Source organism: Zootoca vivipara, chromosome 8 (genome assembly GCF_965207765.1).
Source record: "Zootoca vivipara chromosome 8, rZooViv2.hap1.1, whole genome shotgun sequence".
NCBI lineage: Eukaryota > Metazoa > Chordata > Lepidosauria > Squamata > Lacertidae > Zootoca > Zootoca vivipara.
The window spans coordinates 75,877,877-75,902,371 of record NC_142591.1 but is presented as its reverse complement, the minus strand read 5'-3'; the positions used below and the strand labels follow the sequence as shown (position 1 = coordinate 75,902,371).

The window sequence follows — 24,495 nt, the reverse complement described above, 5'->3', positions numbered from 1 at the left end:
GTTTTAATAAAGTGTTTGAACAGTTCCACAACAAAGAAATAAAGAAGTTCTTTCCGCCCTCCCTGTTGATGTTGCTGAGCTGCTGCTCAAACCCTATGGCATGGAATAAAAGGTTTTCTACATAACCACACACACAAAATCCCCAAAGGGTTAAGGCATATTTTTGAAAGGGGGAAAAAAGAAAGAAATTCCTCCTCTAATCAGTGCTCTTTTATCTGTCACCGAACTGGATTACACAGATCTGCAGAGAACAGAACGCATTTGTACCAATTGTTCCCCATTAATGTGTCTGCTTCAGTTTTCCTCTGGGGAAGCAATGAATAAAAACAATAAGGGGAGCCTCCTTTTAACTCCCTTCTCTTCCTTCCTGCAACAAAGCACAACAAAGGGAAGGAGGGAGAAATAGGTTAACAGCAGAGGAGGAAGGTCCTTTAATTTTCTAATGACCTTCATGTTTTTCTTTGTAAAGATTTGCCAGTGGGAGATCTAACACTGGGAGATCATTGATCTTCAATCAATAGTTTAGAAGTTTTCTGCTTGCCAGTCACCAATTTAGAGATCCGGCATAAGTTACTACATGACTGTTCTGGTCCTAAAATGTGCACTTTACCATCTATGAAGTGCCTTCAGCCCAGGGATGAAGAAACATGTGGTTCTCCAGATGTTGTTTGACTCCAGCTCTCATCAGCACCAGCCAGGATGCCCAATGGCCAAGGAGGATGGGAATTGCTCCAACATCTGGAGGGACGCAGCTTTCTCATTCCTGGTTTTGCCCTTTTTGACCGTTCAACCCATGTAAGCATGAGAGCTGGTTACCGGTATAACCATCCCCTCTAGCATGTTCTTATGAATTGGTTTTGGAATCATTTGTGCATTTGAATGGTAACTTCTGCAGAAGAATGCCTTCTCTGCTCCAGTAGGTTCCCTGCATGATTTAGAGCCATGTTTCCCAAACTTGGATCTCCAGCTGTGTTTGGATTACAATTTCCATCATCCCTGGCCACTGGTCCTGCTAACTAGGGATGATGGGGGTTGTAGTCCAAAAACAGCTAGAGACCCAAGTTTGGTTGGATTTAGAGCAAGGAAATGGAATGCAGTCTCAGCAACCCTTCCCAGTGGGTGTTGCCCCTTTGGGGGAGTTGCCAGGACTGAGGGTCCCTGCCTTCTACCACCCTTAAAAGGCCCTTCCTCTCCAGAATATTCCCCAAGCAGTCTCAAACTGCTCCTGCACACCTCTGACCTCTGTTCAGTTCTTCTCTTCAATGGTGGAACATCTCCCTTGCATGAAGAAGGTTCAACGCCTGGCAACTGCAGGTAAGGCTGTGAATGTCCTGAGTCTGAAACTTTGGAGAGCTGCTGCCAGTTAGTGCAAACAATACTGAGCTAGATGGACCAGGGGCCTGGCTCAGTAAAAGGGAGCTGTCCTGTGTTCCTATGCTTACATCTGCCTTGTTAGAGTATTACCAGATGGCTACCAGATAATTAAGACACTTGCTGGGCTCAAGCATTGATTGCCATGTTCTACAGAAGGCATAGGCCAATGGTTTATAAATTAGGGAATGGCAATTATGCGAATGAAATCTGATTAAGACATCAACTGTACTTGCATGGGCTAGTAGCTCTCATCTTTCATTGCAGTCTAGTTTTTTAAATAAAAATAATAATGCTATTGCTATGTACTATGCCAGGGGTAGTCAATGTTGTGCCCTCCAGATGTTGTTGGACTACAACTCCCATCAGCCCCATCCAGCATCACCAGTGATCAAGAATGATGGGAGTTGTAGTCCAGCAATATCTGGCGTGCATCACATTGGCTACCCTTATTATACTATGCAGTAAGCACAAAATGTGACATCTGCTTCATTTTCAGCTACAGACTGTGCACAGCTAGGTAGAAGTATCTGTCCAAAACCAAGGTAGAGTCTAGGTCATCTGGAGGCAAAGGAGATTTGTTTTTCATCTGATTATTATTATTATTTTACAACTAAGCCGTATGCAAAGTTTGTTACCTAATAAAATAAAAAAATTCCTTCAGTAGCACCTTAAAGACCAACTAAGTTTTTATTTTGGTATGAGCTTTCGTGTGCATGCACACGAAAGGTCATACCAAAATAAAAACTTAGTTGGTCTTTAAGGTGCTACTGAAGGAATTTTTTTATTTTACTTCGACCCAGACCAACACGGCTACCTACCTGTTACCTAATAAATAACAGCAAACTTAAGCATATCCAAAACTGAATCTTGACCCCAACAAAAACTCCTAAACAATAGTCTCTGTGTATCCTGAGTAGGACATCTTGAAGGACTCACAGGTAGGGTGGTCTCTAGACCCATCAGCAGCCACCGCAGTAGCAATTCTCCAGTGTTCCATCTACCATCTTGCACCTGAATCTCCTGGCCTGAAAATGGCTGTTGAAGTAGTCAGGTATTAGTCCTTTACAGGGCAGGGCTTCTTCACTAGGTTGCTGCTGTTGATGACTCCCATGATCTCTTCCTCTGATGGTGGCAGATGCAGAACCCACTGTAGCAGCAAAGTCATTGCAAACCAACACCCAGTCCTCAGAGAGTCCGGGTCTCCTCCCTGTATACTGGACTTCCCTTATTGAAGGAAAGGGTGGGGAATCTTTTTCATCCAAAGGGCAAAGCAGAGGTTGCGAATTTTACCTATGCTTGGGGCTGCCACCCCTGCTCACTCAACTTGCCAACCCTACCGACAACTTTGCCAAGCTCCCTTCTCCCAAACCTGGCCAACCCCTCCTCACCCACGCCCTCTCTTGTTGACAACCACATGAACTGCTGTGCATTACAATTTTATTATAGCATTACAATTTTATTATACAGTAAGATAAGGGACCCAGGTGGCGCTGTGGTTAAACCACTGAGCCTAGGGCTTGCTGATCAGAAGGTCGGCGGTTCGAATCCCTGTGACGGGGTGAGCTCCCGTTGCTTGGTCCCAGCTCCTGCCAACCTAGCAGTTCGAAAGCACGTCAAAATGCAAGTAGATAAATAGGAACCGCTACAGCGGGAAGGTAAACGGCGTTTCCATGTGCTGCTCTGGTTCACCAGAAGCGGCTTTCTCATGCTGGCCACATGACCTGGAAGCTATACGGCGGCTCCCTCGGCCAATAATGCGAGATGAGCGCGCAACCCCAGAGTCGGTCACGACTGGACCTAATGGTCAGGGGCCCCTTTACCTTTACCTTTAAGATAAGACACAGTAGAGTAGGTATTACACACACTTGCACACCCTTCTCTGCTCTCTATCTAGGCTAGCTAGAAGAATGATTGGAGTTCAAGAACACATTCCGGCCATTGGCAGAGGAACGGGGGTGCAGGGGGTGCAGCCCACCCTGGGTGTCATCACTGGGGGGGGGGTTACAAAATGAGTTTTCCAAAAAAAATAAAAAAATGGGCTCACAAAACTTTTTAGGAGTGATGTGATGGCTTAGGCGCCTGCAGGTTCCGCACTGCCTAAAACGGCAGTATGGGGCTTACGTCTGTCTGCCTACTGCCTCTCCCTCAGCCGCCCTACAAGTGATGGAGGGAGTGCAGAGGCTTCAACTGTCAGAGAGGCTCACCTCACGCCCCCGCACCAGGCACCCGAGCAGCTACCTACGCCGCTGATTCCCGCTAGACAAAAACCACTCAAGGAGTGAATGACTGGGAAGTAGAATCCCAAAAGTCAAAAAGGTTCCCTATCCCTGTATGCTACATGTTGAACAAACATCTACTTTAGCCATGAGACAAAAGCCATGAGGAAAAGGAACATTTCTTAGAGTCACCAGAGGACCAACTGAAAGGAGGCAGGTGATTACCAGGGAGAGGGTCTTTTTTTTCAGTTCTAGATCTTTTCCTTTGGAATAACCACCCCCAATGGACTCATCCGGCACCTCAGTTTTTTAGCATCATGCTACGTACTAAGATGGTGACAGCAGTCACGAAATTAAAAGACGCCTGCTTCTTGGGAGAAAAGCAATGACAAACCTAGACAGCATCTTAAAAAGCAGAGACATCACCTTGCCGACAAAGGTCCGTATAGTTAAAGCTATGGTTTTCCCAATAGTGATGTATGGAACTGAGAGCTGGACCATAAAGAAGGCTGATCGTCAAAGAATTGATGCTTTTGAATTATGGTGCTGGAGGAGACTCTTGAGAGTCCCATGGGCTGCAAGAAGATCAAACCTATCCATTCTGAAGGAAATCAGCCCTGAGTGCTCACTAGAAGGACAGATCGTGAAGCTGAGGCTCCAATACTTTGGCCACCTCATGAGAAGAGAAGACTCCCTGGAAAAGACCCTGATGTTGGGAAAGATTGAGGGCACAAGGAGAAGGGGATGACAGAGGATGAGATGGTTGGACAGTGTTCTCGAAGCTACCAACCTGAGTCTGACCAAACTGCGTTAGGCAGTGGAAGACAGGAGTGCCTGGCATGCTCTGGTCCATGGGGTCACGAAAAGTTGGACACGACTAAACGACTAAACAACAACAACAACTAAGTTATCACTGTTCCCCCCGACCTCCCAAGCATTTTAAGTGATTGCTCCACGGTTTTATCATTTTAGTGGTTCTTGGGTTTATGAACTGCTGTTTTATTGACTGTGGCGGTGGCTGTTTTCGTTATTGGCAAATGTTCTGTTTTTATCGCCCAGAAATTGTTTACATTTATATTGGTGGGTCGTTGCTGTTCCTGTTGTATGTCACCTTGAACCCTTTGGTAGAAAAAGGGACCCAGAGGGGCTGCTTAAAACAAATAAATAAGCCCTCCCCCCCTCTTGCTCCATTCGAAACGTTGCTATTTCCTAACAGTGGCATTTTCCTCTGGTTGCGCGTGTACATGCATATATGTGTGCGAGAGAGGGAAATTGCATTATACATGTCCATTCCTGGTGCGTCATTCTATCACTAATAGAATACTAGGAAGACCTAGTGTGTATCAACTAGGGACAGAATGCAAAGATCAACGTGGAATGGAATGGAATCCGACTTCTCCCAGGGCATTAATTTCAGCAAGACTCCTGGCAACGGTGGAAGAGAAAGAGAGAGAGAGAGAGAGAGAGAGAGAGAGAGAGAGAGAGAGAGAGAGAGAGAGAGAGAGCCTTTTGGTCAAAGAACAGTGTATATTTTCAGAAAATCCATCATCTGTGCAGCTGTTCGGCAACTCAGCTGACACCAATCTATACTGGCGAGAAATGCAGGCGAGAGAGAGAGGACTGAGCTACTTTATCATCCCTGTTCTGGATCTAATGGGAAGACTTTGCCTTACATGTGGTAATAAACTCCCCAGCAGATGGCTTGGCTGGAAGTGATATTACTGCACGATCAAAAATGCAAATCAGCGTTTGGAAAAGGCTGGTGGGACTTCTCTCGCGGAGAGTTTCAGACTGTCCTTTAAAAGGGGAGATTGGAAACATATTCAGCATGTTGTTAAAATAAAATCTGGGTTTTGTTCAGTGAGAAATTAGGGACAGAGGAGCAGCATGGAAGGAATTAAACCGAGAGATGAGTTCTAGTTTTGTAAATAAGACACCGTTTTATTTATTTAAAAAAATTAATTTTGTATCCTGGAGGATCCCAGATAAAACAGAAATGCAGGGCAAACAAAGCAAATCAGTTCCCTCACATGTGGCCACCTTACAAGATGGAAGACCCTCACTAATAGCAGCCATTTTGGGTGGCAGCTGCCATTTCCCCCACCCTTCCCAGAATGCCCTGGAATGACTATGCCTGGGGCATTGTGGGGTGGGGAGAAGATGCACTGGGGGAAATTCCAGTACATAGCTGCCAAGTCTCCCGTATTCCCTGGGAAACCCCCGTTTTTCCAGCTGTCCCCAGCCGAAAAACGGATTTTATTGTTTTTCCCCGGTTTATTCTGGTGCGGCGGCCATTTTGGAACTGGGCGGAGCATGCTCAGAAGCGACTTTTGATGCTGCTCTGCCCAGTTCCAAAATGGCTGCAGCGTGACTTCCGGTGTGGCGGCCATTTTGGAACTGGGCACAGCAGCATCAAAAGTCACTTCTGAGCATGCTCCGCCCAGTTCTAAAATGGCGGCAGCGCTACTTCCGGTATGCTACTTCCGGTCCGGTCCCTTATTTTTCAGAGAGGAACTTGGCAGGTATGCTCCAGTAGCCTTCATGGAAGCAAAAAATAAAGTCTAAAACTAAAGACAACCATTTCCACACTAATGTTAAGGCTCCCTGAACAACTTCATTGCCTTCAACTCTGGATCCTGTTTTCCCCAAACCCTCCTGAAATTCCCAAGCTTAAAGATATAGACTTGGCTGGAATATACTCAGAGTCGAGTAGTAATTTCATGCTCTTTATTTCAGCTCATAGGAACAGTGATTTAATTTCCCCCCCCCCAAAAAAAAAAAACAACCTCGGGCTTTATATACATTATTTACACAATGAGTATCGTCTGATTGGTTGATTATGTTTCCCTCCTGGAGCCTGATTGGGCTGCTCCTGCAGGCCAATCAGTTGTTGCACCCTAGTGTCCTACGGGCCTAATAGGCTGATTAACTTCCTCCTGGGGTCTGATTGGGCTGCTCCTGAGGGCCAATCAGGTTGTTGCATTCTGCCTATTGTTCTAGGATCCAAGCTTAGTACATAACCTTGGCACTAAACAAAAAGCAGGGCGCCTATATAATATAGTTCCCATCTCTACTTTGTATCCAGGGTTGCCCTTTTTTCTAGCTATGCTCCTCTGCTTTTAAGTGTGTGAGAGAGGGGGAGATCTATCTATCATCTGTCTGTCTGTGTCTGTCTGTCTGTCTGTCTGTCTGTCTGTCTGTCTGTCTGTCTATCTATCTAATCTCTTGAATGGAATGGCAGAAATTGAGCAATCATCAAAGCAAATAAATGAACACACACACACAAATATATATCCAAGTACTGTACTTTCTTTCGTGATCGGAAGACACCAGCCACTCATAGAACAATGACCCCGCTCTGTAGCCCCACAGGGTAGATTTCAGCTAAGTGGAACGAAACAATGGCGGTGGGAGTCAGAGGAGAGAAGAGGCATTTCACTTCCTGGAGACAAGATTCTCTGTTCAGAAGTGCTTGAAAGAAGAATGTCGCAGGCTGTGCTTTAATGCTATGCATGCAGAGAGCTGGCTCCTTTATCTAATTTTTCTTAATATGTTTGAAGCTCCTTGAGCTGTGGCGAGGCGCAACGCAGGGTGGGATATCAGCATCACAACACGCCATGCTTCACGCGCACCAAAGGGAACGTCCCAGAGGCGCTTGCCATGCAGAGAATCATAATAAACAATTATGGAATATTTTACATTTATATAGAGTTCTTATATACTGAAGGAGTCCAAAGCAGTTTTAAACCGGTATGCGGAATTGTACACGGGGCGCCCTTCTCCCTCCCCAAATGAGGCGAGTCTTATACACAATACAGCAGAAATCAGATTTGTCTAGCAGAAAACCGAGGGTGACGCCAGCGTTAATTAGAACTGCACAGATGCTGGTGGTATAGCAGAAGCTGCGATTTTGGCTCGAGATGCCAAAACTGACACTGTCACTTTTTCTCAATTATGAAATTTGGGGGCTCCTCCTCACACATTCCTGTCTGAGGTTATATAATTAGAGGCACTGCGTTTAAAGCTTGGTTTCAAAGCTGAGCTGAAATCTCTTCTTCTTTTAGATATTTTTAAAATATTTTTTAAAATGCCACCAAAAAAAATTAGAATGCTTAGACCCCACTTTATAACCCCGAGAGGCTCTTGAAGCGGCTTATGAAACAATTCTCACAATAAAAATGATATCGAAGAAATGCCACAATGGTGACAGCATTACTCAGGTGGGATTTCCTGCCTTCAGGCTGGGTCTTCCTCGGTGTTGTTTTCTGAGGTAAAGGAAGAAGATTGAGTGGCTAAATCTCATTCAGGCCACAGCAGAAGCAAATATTCTCTTGCAGGCACCTGCCAATTGCCAAGTTACAGCTCCCACTAAGATCCTTTGGGGCAAAGCAGCCGTAGGTCGCTCAACCCATAATGGGAGCAAGTCTTCCCTTACTAGCAGCTGAAGCTGGAATATGGAGTAGCATCTGCAATAGGCAGGCTTTGTTGCCTCGAAACATTCCTCGGTCGCAGCAGTCGGCGCCGGGACTCTGAAGTAAATGGCGCCGTAATAAATGATTAATGCACAAAGCAAAAGTAATATTTATTTATTCATTCATTTATATCCCGTACGCATCTCAACATAGTGGGGGACAAGACTGTGAGCAGGCGGTTTGTGTGACAATTGAATCCCTTTCCCAGGTCTTTTACGTGTTAGTGGGCAACTTCTATGGGCTCTTTACCTTTGATTTGGGGTGGATCGACCTTTGAACAGAGGGGGGTCCCCTGTAAAATAAACCACCTGCGCTGTCTGCCTAGTAACTTAGCATTCATGTGCATGAATCCACCCCCGTGAGATAATATTCATCCAACCCACACGAACGCATACAGAAAAACACAGTTATCTTCTCTGAGAATTAACTTCCAGAGACCCTGGGGAGAGAGCCGAGCTCCGAAGAATGACAACTCCAGCAATTAACAAAATATTGACGCAGCATCTCCAAAAGGCAGAAAATGGGGAAATGGTTTTCCAGGCGCACAGGCAAGGAAAGGGGGACTGCGCACTGGGAAAGAGGGATAGCGCATCTGCTTTCCCAAAATAATTAAGGCTGTGGGGTGGGCCTGCTTTTAAAAAGAGAATGAAAATGTAATTGCAAGGACATTTACTAAGATGAGTCTCCACAGATCCTGATATGAAACATTTGTGGTCAGCAGAGATTCCAGTTACATACCCTCCAACAGTCCTCAGATGAAAATAGGGACATTTCTCACTCTCCTCACAACTGACCCTCCTCAACCTCCTGTTTTTGTCCCCCTCCCCCAGCAGAGCATTTCTTAGCATAAGAATAGCAAGTGCCACCACCAACGTGACACAGCACACACAACCTCCACCGTTCTGGAAAAAAAACCCTTAATCCCAATTATATTTTATTTTACTCTGTGGACTAATCTACACTGGTCAGATATAACATTAAAATGTATTATAAAAATGTGACACCAGAGGGCGTTGTAGAGCAACTGTATTGAGAGCTATATTACTTTTTTTAAATAGTGTTTTTACAGATCAGTGTAGATCCAGCCTCTGGTGGATTTGCAAAAGAAAAAATACACACCAATAAATACATCTTAGAAAGGGGCAAGATTAGACATGGACGCACAAAACATAAAACAAAAATCAAGACTCCTTGTGCTCTGCTTCGCTTCCCTGTTTCTTCCCTGTTTCTTTGGAGGTCTTTAAGCAGAGGCTTGACAGGCATATGTCAAGAATGCTTTGATGGTGTTTCCTGCTTGGCAGGGGGTTGGACTGGATGGCCCTTGTGGTCTCTTCCAACTCTATGATTCTATGATTCCCACCCAGGGCAGCCCTGTCCGCTGACTGCCCCTCAGAGCTGATGAGGGGCAGTGGTGATGAGGGGGGGTGGTTAGGTCTCAGCGATGTCAGCCTCTCCTCCTCCTCGCCTGCTCTCCAGCAGCCACTATGAGCTGCCCAAGAGAGGCGGTCAGCAGCAGCAGCAGTCATGTAAAGGCCATTGAGAGGCAATGGGATGCTTTCTCGATGCTGTCAACACTTGGGACAAGCACTGGCTCCTCCTCGGTGACCTGGGGAGTGGCAGCACCAGCGGGGGAAACATTCCAGGATCAAATCAGAAGTCAGAATGGCTTTCGTAATTCTGGGACTACCCCTGGAAAATCAGGATAATTGGAGAGTATGCAGTTATACATGTGTATTGTATAAATCCCTGTCGTGCTCCAGTCCATGGGGTCACGAAGAGTCGGACACGACTAAACAACTAAACAACAACAACAAATTGTATAAATGGCTGCAATATACTCGGAGTCGAGAGTGTATTTCATGCTCTTTATTCGGCTTGTAGTAATAGAAAAAGAAGAGAAGAATGGCTTTTCCCCCAAAACGTCTGCTTATATACATTATTTACACAATGGGCCTTGCATGATTGGCTACTTCAGGGCTGCACCTGTGGGCCTATCAGGTTGCGGATTGACTTCTGCCAGCAGCCTGATTGGCTGCTCCTGCAGGCCAATCAGGTTGCTGATTCACTTCCACCTGGATTGGTGGATTGCGGACCAATCAGCAGTACATAACAATGGCACTTGCAGAATAATGGTTCCTAGTGGAACCACACCAGTGTCCAAGGCTAGGTTAGTGGAATGCATAAGAACATAAAAAGAGCCTGCTGGATCAGGCCAAGTGCCCATCTCATCCAGCATCCTGTTTTCACAGTGGCCTACTGCAAGCAAGGATGGAGACTTGCTCCCCACATTGAGGGGGTCCGGGGTCGTGTGACCCATGCCACTCCTGCTTGGCCCGCCAGCGCTCTCCCACTGGTAGCAGAGGATAGCGGCACCCTCAATGTTGGGGGGACTTGGCCCCCTGCCCAGAAATATTGAGGGGGCAGAAGGAGCTATAGTTGGCAACCCTGTCTGCAAGCAGGATCCACACACAGGAGCATTCTCCCCCTCCTGTGGTTTCCAGGAAGTGGGACTCAGAAGCTTTGCTGCTTCCAGCTGCAGAGGCAGAGTAGAGGAAGAGCAGCACAAACATGGTTGCTCCCAACCTAAGGCCAAATTAATCTCTTTGCACACCAGTAGCCCTTAGAGAATCATAGAATTATATACTTGGAAAGGACTCTAAGGGTCATCAAGTCTGAACCCCTGCAATGCAGGAATCTCAGCACACAGTTGTTGTTGTTTAGTTGTTTAGTCGTGTCCGACTCTTCGTGACCCCATGGACCATAGCAGGCCAGGCACTCCTGTCTTGCACTGCCCCCCGCAGCTTGGTCAAACTCATGTTCATAGCTTCAAGAACACTGTCCAACCATCTCATCCTCTGTCGTCCCCTTCTCCTTGTGCCCTCCATCTTTCCCAACATCAGGGTCTTTTCCAGGGAGTCTTCTCTTCTCATGAGGTGGCCAAAGTATTGGAGCCTCAGCAGCAGGATCTGTCCTTCCAATGAGCACTCAGGGCAGATTTCCTTCAGAATGGAAAGGTTTGATCTTCTTGCAGTCCATGGGACTCTCAAGAGTCTCCTCCAGCACCATAATTCAAAAGCATCAATTCTTTGGCAATCGGCCTTCTTTATGGTCCAGCTCTCACTTCCATACATCACTACTGGGAAAGCCATAGCTTTAACTATACGGACCTTTGTTGGCAAGGTGATGTCTCTGCTTTTTAAGGTGCTGTCTAGGTTTGTCATTGCTTTTCTCCCAAGAAGCAGGCGTCTTTTAATTTTGTGACTGCTGTCACCATCTGCAGTGATCATGGAGCCCAAGAAAGTAAAATCTCTCACTGTCTCCATTTCTTCCCCTTCTACTTGCCAGGAGGTGATGGGACCAGTGGCCATGATCTTGGTGGTGTTGTTTTTTATGTTGAGTTTCAGACCATATTTTGAGCTCTCCTCTTTCACCCCATCCAGTTTGAAACCATATCAGACCCTGCTTAGCTTTGCAAAGATGCTAGCAGTTTTACCGCTGTTCCACCACTCAATAATGGTGCCATCCGGAAGTTGTTGGACTACAACTCCCATCCGCAGAACAAGCACAGACAATGGTTTTGGATCGTGGCATTTGTAACCCAACCTTTGGAGAGGAGCACATTGGCTACTGTTATTAAGAGAATGGCTGAAGAGCTGGAGATTTGTATGTCCCTGGAACAAATTCCCAGCATAGCCTGTGTACATATAAATCACATTTTAAAAGACTTCCCCGCAAGGAATCCTGGGAACTATAGTTTGCTCCTCACGCTGCACTGTTAACAAACCACAGTCCCCAAAATTCTTCAGGGGGAGTTGTGCTTAAAATACATGGTGTGTATGCAGCCTTAGGCATTAACTCACTGCAATTTCAGGCTTGGCACCAACCACCCCATTTGACGATAATAACAAAATATTGGTCTATGTTGCAGAGATGATGCAAAGGTTATTGAGATAATGCATGTGAGCACTCTAGGGGGAAAGTGCTATATTAATAACAAGTTTCATCTTCATAGTTGTTGGTTATATTATGCTGTCAGTCGTTTACTTCTATGTCGCCTCTTGACACCACCATTTTTAAAACTCCTAATTCCACAAATGAAATCCAAGTGTCGCTGAAAGTAAATTGACAAGCAACTTTATGTTTCTGGGTTTAAAAAAAAAAACAACCAAATAAACAAACAAGGAATGCGGAGAAACATTCTTTACTTGCATGGATTTGTGTTTCCCTGGTGCAGAATTTAGAATAGAACTTGCAGATACTTTCATGTTCCTTCATCATTCATCCTGAAGGCAGGCAGGCAGATCAGGGCAAGAACCATTACATTTTCATCCCTGAAATGTGATGCTTCGAGAACAGCTGCCCCTGGATAACAAGTCAACATTGCTGTATTGACTAAGACATAGCTGCCAAGTTTTCCCTTTTCTCGCGAGGAAGCCTATTCAGCATAATGGAATTTCCCTTAAAAAAAAGGGGATAACTTGGCAGCTATGGACTAAGAACTGGCCAGTTGCTGGTTCATTGCCTGCACAACTGTGATGATGGTGTGGTGATGCATAATTTCTGAGCTGAGTAGCACAGGAAAATGTTTTCTGCTGACTGGGAGAGGGATCTGCTAGATAGCAAAAGAGACAGAAGATTAACCCTATTCAGATATCATTGCTCCTCTGTGGGAAGCAGGTTTCTAGCAACTGGTATCCAGGAGCATATTGCCTCCAACAGTGGAGGCAGAACAGAGCCACTCAATCTTGAAGTTCTTAATAGCTTTAGCTTCCTGAGGCAGTGAGTTCCACAGTTTAACTATGTGCTGTTTGAAGAAGTACTTTCTTTTATCAATCTGAATCTTTCAACACTTAGCTTCATTAGATGTCCATACTTTCTAGAGTTATGAGAGAGGTTTAAAGACTCTCTCAAGGCAAATCTATATAAAAAAATGTAGTATAAACACCGATAACTGGCAGCGCTCCAGTTGGAGAACAGCTTTTACCAAAGGTGCTATGGGCTTTGAAGATACTTGAACTCAGGACAAAAGGGAGAAATGCGCTAAGAGGAAGGCACGCTTGGCAAACCCTCACCATGATCAACTCCCGCCCAGAAACCTATGTCCCCACTGTGGAAGGACGTGTGGGTCCAGAAATGGCCTCCACAGCCACTTACGGACTCACCGTTAAAACCATGTTTATGGAAGACAATCTTACTCGGCTACGAGTGATCGCCAAATAAGAAGAAGAATGAGAGAGGGAGATAAAACTTCTCCTTGTCCATTTTCTCCACGCATGAATAATTCTATACACTTACCTTTTCTCTAAACTATAAAGCTGTAAACTAAAATGTTGTAACCTTTTCTCTTGGGGGAGTTCCTCATCCCCCTTGATCATTTCGGTTGCCCTTTCCTGAACCTTCTCCAATTCTACAATATCCTTCCACATAAGAACATAACAAAAGCTTGTTGGGTCAGCCAATGGACCATTTAATTCTGCGTCCTCTTCTCCCAGTGGCTAACCAGATGCCTGTGGGAAACCAGCAAGCAGGATCTGAGCACATTGTCCCTTGTTGGCTCGATAAGCAATGATATCTTGCAATTCCAGCCTTGGCATTCTCAGAACCTCAGGTGCAAGCTTTGTGGCATGTGCTATTGAAAAGTTTGGTGTTTCAAAGACCTCTGAAGGGCATCACTCAGGCGCCTTTTGAGGTTAAAGAAAATGATAGGCTAGAGAAGGAACGTGGGGGGTGAGAGGAGCTCTTCTAGCTATTTGAAGCAATTGCAAAAGTCCCCCCCCCCAAAAAAAGGGTGACTGGTGCTTTTGTAGCTTTTCATCCACAGGCTGTAGTTGTTGTTGCTCTTGTTGTTGGAAATAGGCAGAGTTCACAGATTTTGAAACATCTCTCTTTTCCGCTTGATTTGATTCTAGTGTAAGATACATTTCAAGGGACAGACAGACAGACAGACAGACAGAGGACTCAACTATACAGCTGCAAATAAAACATTTTAAGTGTGTTGTAAAGTGCATTACACAAATGTGACACTAGATGGCGATGGTGCACTATGGCAAATTCAATATGGTTTTCAAAACTTTTTTAAAAGCATTTTCACAACATTTTTAATATGTGTCTAGATCCCACCAGAGAGAGAGAGGGAGAAGAGGGAGAAGAGGGAGAAGAGAGAGAGAGAGAGAGAGAGAGAGAGAGAGAGGACCAGTCCATTAAGGAAAACATCAAGGATGTCTTCTGTAGCACTGAATACCTGCTCTGCCCCACCAAATCATCAACAGTGGTTAAAGGTCCATACTCTCCAAGTGTCCTGGTTTTCCAAGGATAGTCCTGGATAGGCCCATTGTGTACCTGTGGTGCCTGCCCCCTTAAGAGCCATCCACTGGCAGTTGGAGCCGTTGGAACATAGAGGGGAGGCGACCATTATCATTCTTCCTTTGATTCCCCTGCTATGCAAGCCTAGGAAAAAAATTGAGGCCTTGTCTCTGCAACACAGGTTAGCAGTTATGGACACATGCACACACAGGCGCACTAAGGTCCAGCCCTACCATTGGGTAGAGTGCAGCAGCTGTCTGAGACTGGCATGAAGTTTTTCAGGATGCAGCTGTGAGGTGTTGGAGAACAGGCCTGTGTGTCCCACACGGACGGCCTGCTAACGTGACCCCAAAGCTAACCTCTGATACAGTGGGTGATGCTGTCTTGTCAGCAGTGTTGAAGAATGGGTCAACAGCCATTTTGGCCATCTTTTGTAGGTGGACTAGGAAGGGGGGCACCATTTTGTCCTTCACCAGAGGCAGCAAATTGTCTTTGGGTAACCTTGGGGGTCTCCATTCTTAGAGGCAGGAAACATGAAAGTTTACAGTATCAGGTGGTCACATGGCGGGAGACCTTTTTTTTTAATGAGAAAATGTATTGTGATATCATGTATCCCCTCTTTAGGAGATGCATGAGAACAAAATAACTTTGCAATGCTGCGGTCTGAAACGATTATGTTCATATCTGCAGGTACTAATGTTGTAAGCCAAAAAAGGCTTATCTTCTGAGTTAGGCCAATAAAACTCAGAGTCAAGAGGAGTTAGGAGTCCATTATGTTTATTGCAAAGCAATAAGGTTACAGTCGAATCTTTTCGCAAAACTGCAACCCCGCCCAAAGGTCGGGCAGGAATTTATAACATTTCAGACAAAGGATTTTGATTTAACCAATCACATAAAGCATTACATCATTTAATATTTAATATTCATCATTATCTCATTTCATATTTAATACGTATGTCATTACCTAATCTAATACGCATGCGCAATAAGCATTGCTAACTAGGCCTTTGATTCTCAATAATATGCTACATTGTGAGATAATATGCGTGTTGGGAACCTGTGTTACGTGTACCATGTAACAATTTGTGTTCTAGCTTATGAATTATATCTTTGTGATTTGCGTGTTGGCTGACCTTTTGTTCTAGTAAAAGAACGGCATCTTGCTAAATCATCAACAGGTTACCGTAACTTCTATTATAAGCATATTCCAGGATTTATAGGGGTCTACATTATCACCTTAACTGGGGCCCATTGGGCCCCTGCTACACTATGTTTGCATGTTAGCAATTAAATTAAAAAGTGTCCTTAAAAAAATCAAATGTCCCCCCCCAAAAAAAGTTAAAAGTAAACCAAACATCTGTGAGAAATTCCAGATCAGAAGCTCCTGGAAACTCTTGGAAAGGAACGGGAAGCTGAATCCTAGACGATCGCCATAATACTCCCTTTCCCTTTGGAAACAAATTCTATATTTTGTGGCAATATGATTTTGGGGCAGCCAAATTGGTTACCCCATTTGATGCATAAGTTGCAAAAAAATAATAATCCAAAAAACCTCTTACAAAAATTGCAGAGCTGGAAGGGACCCTCAAACCTGCAACCTTGGCATTATCAGCACCATGCTCTAAGAGGCAGGATGTGGTGGAACTGAGAAAGATTTCATAGCCTGGGTGTTATGTATTCTGAATCCTATTGTTCTAGGATTCAGCTCAGTACATAACACTGGGATTTCAAGAATTTGGATTCCCTAATCGGGTTCCCTCTAGATGTTTTGGACAACCCCATCGCCCCTGACCATTTGTCATGCTGGCCAATGCTAAAGCTAGATTGTAATCAGAAACATCTAGAGCAGGCATCCCCAAACTTCGGCCCTCCAGATTTTTGGACTACAATTCCCATCTCCCCCGACCACTGGTCCTGTTAGCTAGGGATCATGGGAGTTGTAGGCCAAAACATCTGGAGGGCTGCAGTTTGGGGATGCCTGATCCCAAGTTGGGGAAGTATTTTTTTTAAAATTGCATTTATATACCACCTTTACTCCAAGGAACTTAAGGTGGTGTACATGGTTCTGCCCCTTCTCACTGAATTCCCCACAACAACCCTGTGAGGTAGGTTAAGCTGAAAGGCAGTGACTGGCCCAAGGTCATCCAGTGAACTTCATGGCTGAGTGGGAATTTGAACCCTGGTCTCCCAGGTCTTAGTCTGACACTTTAAACACTACACCCCACAAGGCTGAGTTAGTGGGAAAGGCTGTTCGAGTTCTGTAGTCTAATTCTATTTCCAGATAGGTGAATGTGATGAAGCTGCCGAGTGATCCCTGAGCCTTTTTTTAGAGGCTGAGATAATGGATTCCCTGAGGGATAGCGACGAAGAGGATGGCATAGAAAAACCTCTTCCGTCTCATGAAGCCTATTTATGTCAGGGTAAGTCTCAAGTTCTCCTGAGCAGTGGGAAATGGGACGGACCGCTCTTGGGTGGTGGGAACCAAGTCCAGCAGGGAACAGTTGGAAGAGTTGGGGTGGAAAGAAGAGAGGAATGGCAAACCAAGCTGTTAGACTATGCCAAAATGGCAAAACTGGCCGGAAAGCTCTGAGACCCAGAAGACTAGAACTTCAAGAAAGAATCGGAAAAAAATATAATTTATTTAGGAGGCCACTGTAAGCAGATGAAAACATTAGCAGGATTTTAATCTCACTTGTAATGTAACAAATACTATGGGCCATGTGGGTAGATCTAAAATGTAGATTATGTAATAATATGCAGTTGAAAACGTTGACAATAGGACCCATGGATCAGATGGGGGGAAGTTTTGAGATCCCGAGAAATCTCTCTATATGGATATGTATTTGGTTTTGTTATAAATTTATATTCATAAAATCAAATAAAAACGATTTCACCCAAAAAGAAAAAAGGTAGAGTTGGGTGTGGTAAGCCACAAGAAGAGAAGGTTGGGAGGTGGACATGACAGTTGCCTTCAGATACAGTGGTACCTCTACTTACGAATTTAATGCGTTCTGAACTCACATTTGTAAGTCAAAAAAAATTGTAAGTCGAATCCCATAGGAATGCATTGGGAGAAAAAATTCGTAAGTTGAAAAAATCCTATCTAAACCACATCCAAGATGGCGGACGGAGCTCCGTTCGTAAGTAGAAACATTCGTAAGTAGAGTTATTCGTAAGTAGAGGTACCACTGTATCTGAAATACTGTCTTTGCAAACGTTGGAGCAGACTTATTCTCTGTTGCTCCAGAGAACTTAGAACCAATGGGTGGAAATTGCAGGGAGGCAAAGATTCCCAAACTACAGTTTATGAGAAACATCCTGATGCTCAGAAGTAAAACAGACTGTATAATGTGTATAACGTGGTATAATGTGACAATATTTGAAAATTATATAAATATGGTTAAATAATGCACGAGATAAACTTGAAACAAAAAGACAGCAAAGGAAGAATGGACGTCAACAAAAGGAATGATATTATAATACAAATGTTAAATCTGACTGATTGGAAAATGTAATTTATGAAATAAGATTTGTATTAATGAAGGAAAAAATATAAACTGTAAAATATGTTACCATGAAACTATGTAAAGGCTATGGGGGTGAATAGAAAATAGAATAAAAAAGATGATAATGATGATGATGATGATGATGATGATGATGATGATGATGATGATGTAAAACAGACTGCTTTGGGAGGTGGTGGGCTCTCCACAAATAGTATCTAAGCAGAGCTATATGGCTACTTGTCAGGGAAGCTGTTGCTACATTCTACATTACAGAGCCTGTGCTGAGCTTCAGGGTTAGACCAGATGAGCTTCAGGGCTCCTTCCGGTTCTATAATTCCATTTCCCCCAAACTCTCACTGTTGTGTGGAGAAAGAAAGAGTAGCAACAGCTTCGTTTCCTTTCTTCTTTTTAAGGCTTGAAACAGCTATACCAGACCCAGCAGCTATGCGATGTCACCTTGGGCGTGGAAGGAAAGAGCTTTCCTTGCCACAGGTGAGTCTATACCATTGCAGGCAGTGGTAACCCCTCGCAGACAAAACAAAACTTGTTTTGATCCTGGCCTATTTCCCACCACGACAGGGACAATGTTGTTTTATGTAGGGGGAACATTTCAGCAGGTTGGTCTAAATGGCTTTCAGGTCCCATGTGGTCCTGTGGAAGTTCTAGGACTTGAGCCATACTCAGTGCTTGTATCCAGAAATATAAATCCCCTATCTAACTCTTGCCCTTCTGGTGGCTTCCAGAATGGCCAATAGTCTGGGATGGTGGGAGTTGCTGTCCAAAACTTCTGGAGGGCAGCAGGCTGGAGGAAGCAGCCCAGCCCCAAGGCTTGCCAGTTATCATCACCTCTGTCACATCTGCCTTGAGTTTTAACCTATTAGGTCTCACTCTGTCCAGAATAGCATCTAGGCAATCCAGGAAGACACAAGGACAGCTGAATTGGATGGAAAAGAGAGAAACAGAGTCTTGCCACCACCGTTCAAATCAAGGGACTCCTTGCATCTGAATGCAGATTTTTCTCCAGTGCTAGGAACCTTGTGATATCCCACAGGAGAATAGTCGCTAGTTAGAGCAGCGATGACTCCACATTACCTTCCGAAAGCACCCAGAGGGGTAGGGGTGGCACCCCACAATATAGTGCCACTCTGTCCTAAACCTGAGAAAGGTCCAGGAAGACTGGATGGTCAGTCAAATGAAAAAGCACTGAGAGGTCTTAAAGAATCCAAACAACTCCCCCTTTTCAATGGCCAAAAAGGAAAAAGAACATTAGTCAGAGAATCTTCTTGTTCCCTTTCATGATTCATGGCCTCCTCATTAGTGGCTCCACATATATAGAATGCTCTCCCCTGATAGACCCACCTGGAAACTCATTCCATGTATTTTTGGTGCCAGACCAAAACAAAAACAAAAACCTTTTTCATTCTCCCAGACTTTCCCAGTGCTGCTATTAAATTCTAAATTCTCTACTTCTGCTGTTTGTAACACACCTTACCCTCTGGTGTTTTAAAACTGCATTTTGAAGCTTCTTCTAGTTTTTTTGTGATTTTACCTGGCTTTACTCTTTCCCTGCACAATGCCGAGACGGCAATAATACCGGGGGGGGGGAGGGTTCCCTGTCTAGTAAATATAGTTAATAAAGAGCATGCACGTTTCTTCTTTCCAAATGCAGGATGCTGTTGGCGTCAGTCAGTCCTTATTTCAGAGATATGTTCCTCCATTCTGAGTCACACAACGGGGAGATCCAGCTTGAGGACATCACTGCTTCCACACTCCATTGCCTCCTGGACTATCTCTACACAGAAGAGGTGACTCTCACTGCAGATACTGCCCAGGACCTCTTTACTGCAGCTAGCAAGCTCCAGATCCTTCCACTGAAAGAAACAGCTGGAAGGTTAGCCCCGCTAACATCATAAAACTAAGACACTATACAAAGAAGTACAGGAGTTCCTCTCTCCCGTCTCACTGATAAGAACTAAAAAGTCCTTCTATTAGAGCATTATGTTGCAAGCACAAACAGGCAACCCTCCGTAAGGATATCAACTGCCTACTCTGACTTCTCCCCCTGACTTCCTCAGCAAGAAGCGTGCCAGCGGGAAGTCCCCCCCCCCGTGTCTCCTTTGTTCTCTGACACGCTCAGACCTCTGAGTTTAGGGGGAGGGAGGGGGTTCCCCCTACTCCCTATTGATGTATTGCCCAGCTGCTCCCTCCCTTCTGGTTGCTTAGCTACTATCTCATAGCTGGGTAGCTCCTCTCTCAACTGTACAGCTTCTGTGTCTGCCTGTCTCTCTGCTTCTGGAAATGCTGGAAGCAGGAGGTGGGGACATTCCCCCTCCTCTTCTATTAGGAGCTGATCTCCCTGTGATTGCATTTCCCAATCTTCTGCTCCAGACCAGCCCCTGACAGCAAGGAAGTCGCCCCATTCCGTTTTAAAACTTTTGCGCACATTGCAAGACTGTCACATTCCCAAGGATAGCAAACTGAACACCTAAGAACATATGGGTGTAAGAGGACACCTGATGGATAAGGCCAAAGGCCCATCTAGTTCAGCATCCTGTTTGCACACTGGCCAACCAGGTGCCTGTGGGACAGAGCGCAACTTTGCACTCTGAACACCTGCCGCAGCATTGCGCACTAACTGCAGCTTCTGCATCAAGTGCAAGAGAAGCTCTTCACTGAGTGGATGGTTTAGTCATATGAAAAACCACTGGGAAGTCTTGGAGAATCCAAACAACCCAAACATTAGTCAGAGGATATTCTTATCATTCCCTTTAAAATCCTATACATAAATATTGAATAGATCAGGGGTTCCCCAACTGTGGTCCACAGATGACCCACTGTAAAAATACAGTTAAAAACCGCACAGTGTCTAGCACATTCCATTACAATTGCTACAACAACCAGAGGAAAAAATATTAAGTGGCCTGCCAAGACAAGTGGTCCATGAGAAAACAAGTTTGGGAACCACCAATATAGATGGCAGGGCCTTTTTGGTGGCAGCACCCCACAGTTAAGGAACTCTTTCCCAAATGGCTTTCGCCTGCCTCCTTTATTGGCCTCATTTAGGCATGAGGGTTCTTTGGAATGTAATCAACCTTCTTGCTGACACTGTTACTCTGTGCATATCATTATGATGTTGATAGAATTATTTTTTATTGATATTGGTAGCCCGAGGGTAGCCAACATGGTCTGTCCAGATGTTTTAGACTACGGTTTCCAGCAGCCCCAGCCAAGATAGGAAGGGATAATGGAAACTGTAGTCTACAGCATCAGGGAGGGGAGGCACTATGTTGGCTCTACCCCTCTGTTAACTGCTCAATGTTTCTGTTGAGAGAATGGGGGGGAATCAACATGGGGAGATGCGTAATTCCCAGAGCAATATTTCATCCAAACATTTCTCTCTTTTAAAAAAAAAGAGAGAGAGAGAGACATTTTATTAAATTTTCCAATTAAACACATTTAAACAATAACAAAACAAACAACAACAAACACAACATAAACATAATAAACACAAAATTTTTCTTCTAAACATCTTATCAATTATTACAGTTTTCTTTGCTCTGCCGAGCTTTGACTTCCTTCCCTCCCTCCCCCCAATCGGTTTTCCCCCCCTGTCCATTCCTGTCTTGCAGTTTCTTTATTCCTTCTATATAAAATCAGTTCGTAGGATTTATTTCAGTCCTGCAAGTGTCTTTAAACTTCTACAGTTCTTCTCCATATAATCCACAAATTTACTCCAGTCCTTTTGGCACTTTGACTCTCCCTGGTTTCGGATCCTGCTAGTCAGTCTTGCTAATTCCGCATAATCCATCATTTTTGTCTGCCACTCTTCAATCGTCGGTAACTCCTGAGTTTCCCATTTTTGGGCTAGCCACGGTTGTCGCATACTTAAATAATACTTGATCCTCTTTCACAATCTCCTGTCCTATAAGTCCTAATAGAAAAGCTTCAAGTTTTTTGGGAAAGGTATATTTAAAAATCTTTTTCAATTCATTGTATATCATTTCCCAAAATCTTTTAACTTTTTCGCATGTCCACCATTTCATTCAAACATTTCAATGGGAGAAGGCAATGGTCTCTCAAACTGATGGCATCTCTTTTGTTTCCCTGCCAGGTTTCTTGAGATGAACATCTCCATGAACAACTGCCTCAGCCTTTACAGCCTGGCTCATCAGCACAACCACCAACCTTTGCTCGACGCAGCCTCGTGCTACATCAAGGAACACTTTGTGCCCCTCGCTAAGCAGGAAGCCTTCCTGAACCTGGAACCCAAAGCTTTAATCAGCCTCATCTCCTCAGACAACCTGGAAGTACCCTCTGAGCTGATCGTCTACCAGGCTGTGCGCAACTGGGTGGAGTCTGCGGCCTCCCTGCGCCTCCCGCTGTACAAGGAGCTCCTTGGACATGTCCGCTTTTCACTCCTCACCCACGAAGAGCTCGTCGACGTCCAGGCGGACACCGCAGAGTACTACAAGCACGTGCGTCTGAAGTGGAAGGAGCTGGATGGGGCAGGGAGGCTCCAAGCGAGTGGCGGGCTCAGGAAGGGCATGTACAACGACTGCCTTGCTTGCCTGAAGGTCGACGAGAGCAGGACCCAGGATGGAGATGACCCAGAATCTTACCTGTACTGTTTCGACCCCAACGCAGAGAAGTGGGAGACATTGCCACCGCTGAAGTACCTGAGCTACTCTGGATGCGCCTCCACAGGCTGCAAGCTTTACTTGTCCGGAGGTCAGAAGGCCGATGGCTCTTTTGTTGACACTCTGCATCAATACGATTCCTTGACCAGCCAATGGACACAACTCCCATCCATGTTCACAGCCCGGGCCGTCCACCCCTTTCTGGCCTGTGACAAAAAGCTCTACGCTGTCGGAGGCTGCAACGATACCGGCCCTCTCTCTTCTGCAGAGGCCTTCAGTGTCGAGCAGAATGCCTGGGCCCCTATCTCTAGCCTGCCCCTTGCCGTGATGTACCCAGCTTCAACTGTGCTCAGGAATAAGCTTTACCTTGTAGGGGGAAAAGCCTCCAGGAGCTACAAGGGGCTTCTGATCTATGACACAAATGCTGACTGGTGGAATGAGGTGCCCATGGACTTTGCCTGCTACGGTGCAGCGGCTGTCTCGGTCAGTAACGGGATATATGTTTTTGGTGGGTACACTGAGGAAAGGGGCAATTTCCTGGTCCAGAGCGCCATGGCCACTGAGGAGCTCCCCAACTGCACCAAAGGGAGCTTCTACCTCCTTGAGAATGGCAGGGTGAGCTGGGAAGTCACTGTCCCAGAGCTACCGGTAGCCTTGGCTTTTTCTTGCGCAGTGGAATGGCAAGGTAAGATCTACCTGTTGGCGGGCAAGGACGAAAATCGCTCCTATAATACAATTTACAGCTGGGTTCCAGAGGACACAAGCTGGACCCGGTGCCCTGAGGAAATCCCCACGACGGCTTCCCAGGTGAGAATCTCCAGCATCGCACCCCTGAAGATGCCCAAAAAACCAATCCAGCTCCTTCTGTTTGGCGCCGCACTGAGCCCAGCGGTGTCCGGGGTGGATGATGTCAAGAAGCAGCTGAGCTCCTCTTCCTCTCGAGAGGGCTGCAGCCTTAACTGCTGTTGGGGTGGAAGATGATCCCCCAAACGCTTCCAAGGCTCCATATGCTTCCCTGTGTTTTTAGGAATGGACTCCCATAATAAAGGTCTGTCTCTCATCTAAAAGTAGGACTTTGCTTTGCCTCCAGCTCCCATTTATTTCATTGGTGCTGCCCTCAGAATGATGGGGTTGAGGGCAACAGAAACAGAAAAGCTTACACCTGTCCTGGAAGCTTAATAAAAATCCCCACATTCTCCTTGAATTTTGTATTCTGGTATTCTCCAAGTCAGGGATGTAGAATCTGTGGCTCTCCAGACATTGTTGGACTCCAGATCCTATGAGGCCCAGCAAACATGGCCGATGATCAGGGTTTTAATCCAGCAAAATCTAGAGGTTCATGGACTACTTGTTTCTGTTCTAAATAGGGATGGCTCAATCTGTCAATTTCACTTGCTCATTTTCCCAGTCCTAAATTCAGTTCTCCACATTTCCGCATCAGCTTTTGAACTCCTCGAGAAAATTCAGCACCATGTTATTGCAAGTTCCTCCTGCACGTTTTTGTATGCAATTTTGCCTAAGAAGACATATTTTTGCAAGGCATTTTCCCCTAACATAATGCCTTTTCATATGTTATTTTCACTAATATATGCAGTCTTAATTGGCACAGCCAAATTCAAAGAAGTGCACATTTCGAAGGGTGGCCATGTCTCAGTTTGCAAATTGCTTTGGGAAATGTGGATTAAGTGCATTCACCTTTAAATGCAAACTGAATCAAAATTCTCCCCCATCGCTAGTTCTAAGCAACCCATGAGTCCCCCCCCCATCAGCTTCATTAACCTACAAAATTTTGGCACCAGTTTAGAGTGAATCAGGCCGTGTTGCATTTCTGGGTGTTAACTATGAACCCTGATTGGACATATCAATTACTCTGTTGGGGGGGCCTTCAAAACATGGGGTTCATGCTACAAAACCGTACAAGATGACAAAACTTTGGCACTGGTTTGTAGGGGATACAAAATTTCAGGGTTCATAGTAAATGAATCTT

The 24,495-nt window shown here is 45.1% G+C and overlaps 1 protein-coding gene across 1 annotated transcript; it reads left to right on the top strand.

Annotated features, from left to right (window-relative positions):
* The first annotated feature begins 15,131 nt into the window (after positions 1–15,131).
* Positions 15,132–23,703, top strand: LOC118089894 (kelch-like protein 26). The gene is made up of 4 exons (XM_035125014.3): positions 15,132–16,785; positions 18,285–18,363; positions 19,541–19,762; positions 21,983–23,703. Exons 1-4 carry the CDS (start codon positions 16,707–16,709, stop codon positions 23,487–23,489), a joined length of 1,887 nt encoding a protein of 628 aa, XP_034980905.1. The 5' UTR covers positions 15,132–16,706; the 3' UTR covers positions 23,490–23,703.
* The last annotated feature ends 792 nt before the right edge of the window (positions 23,704–24,495 follow it).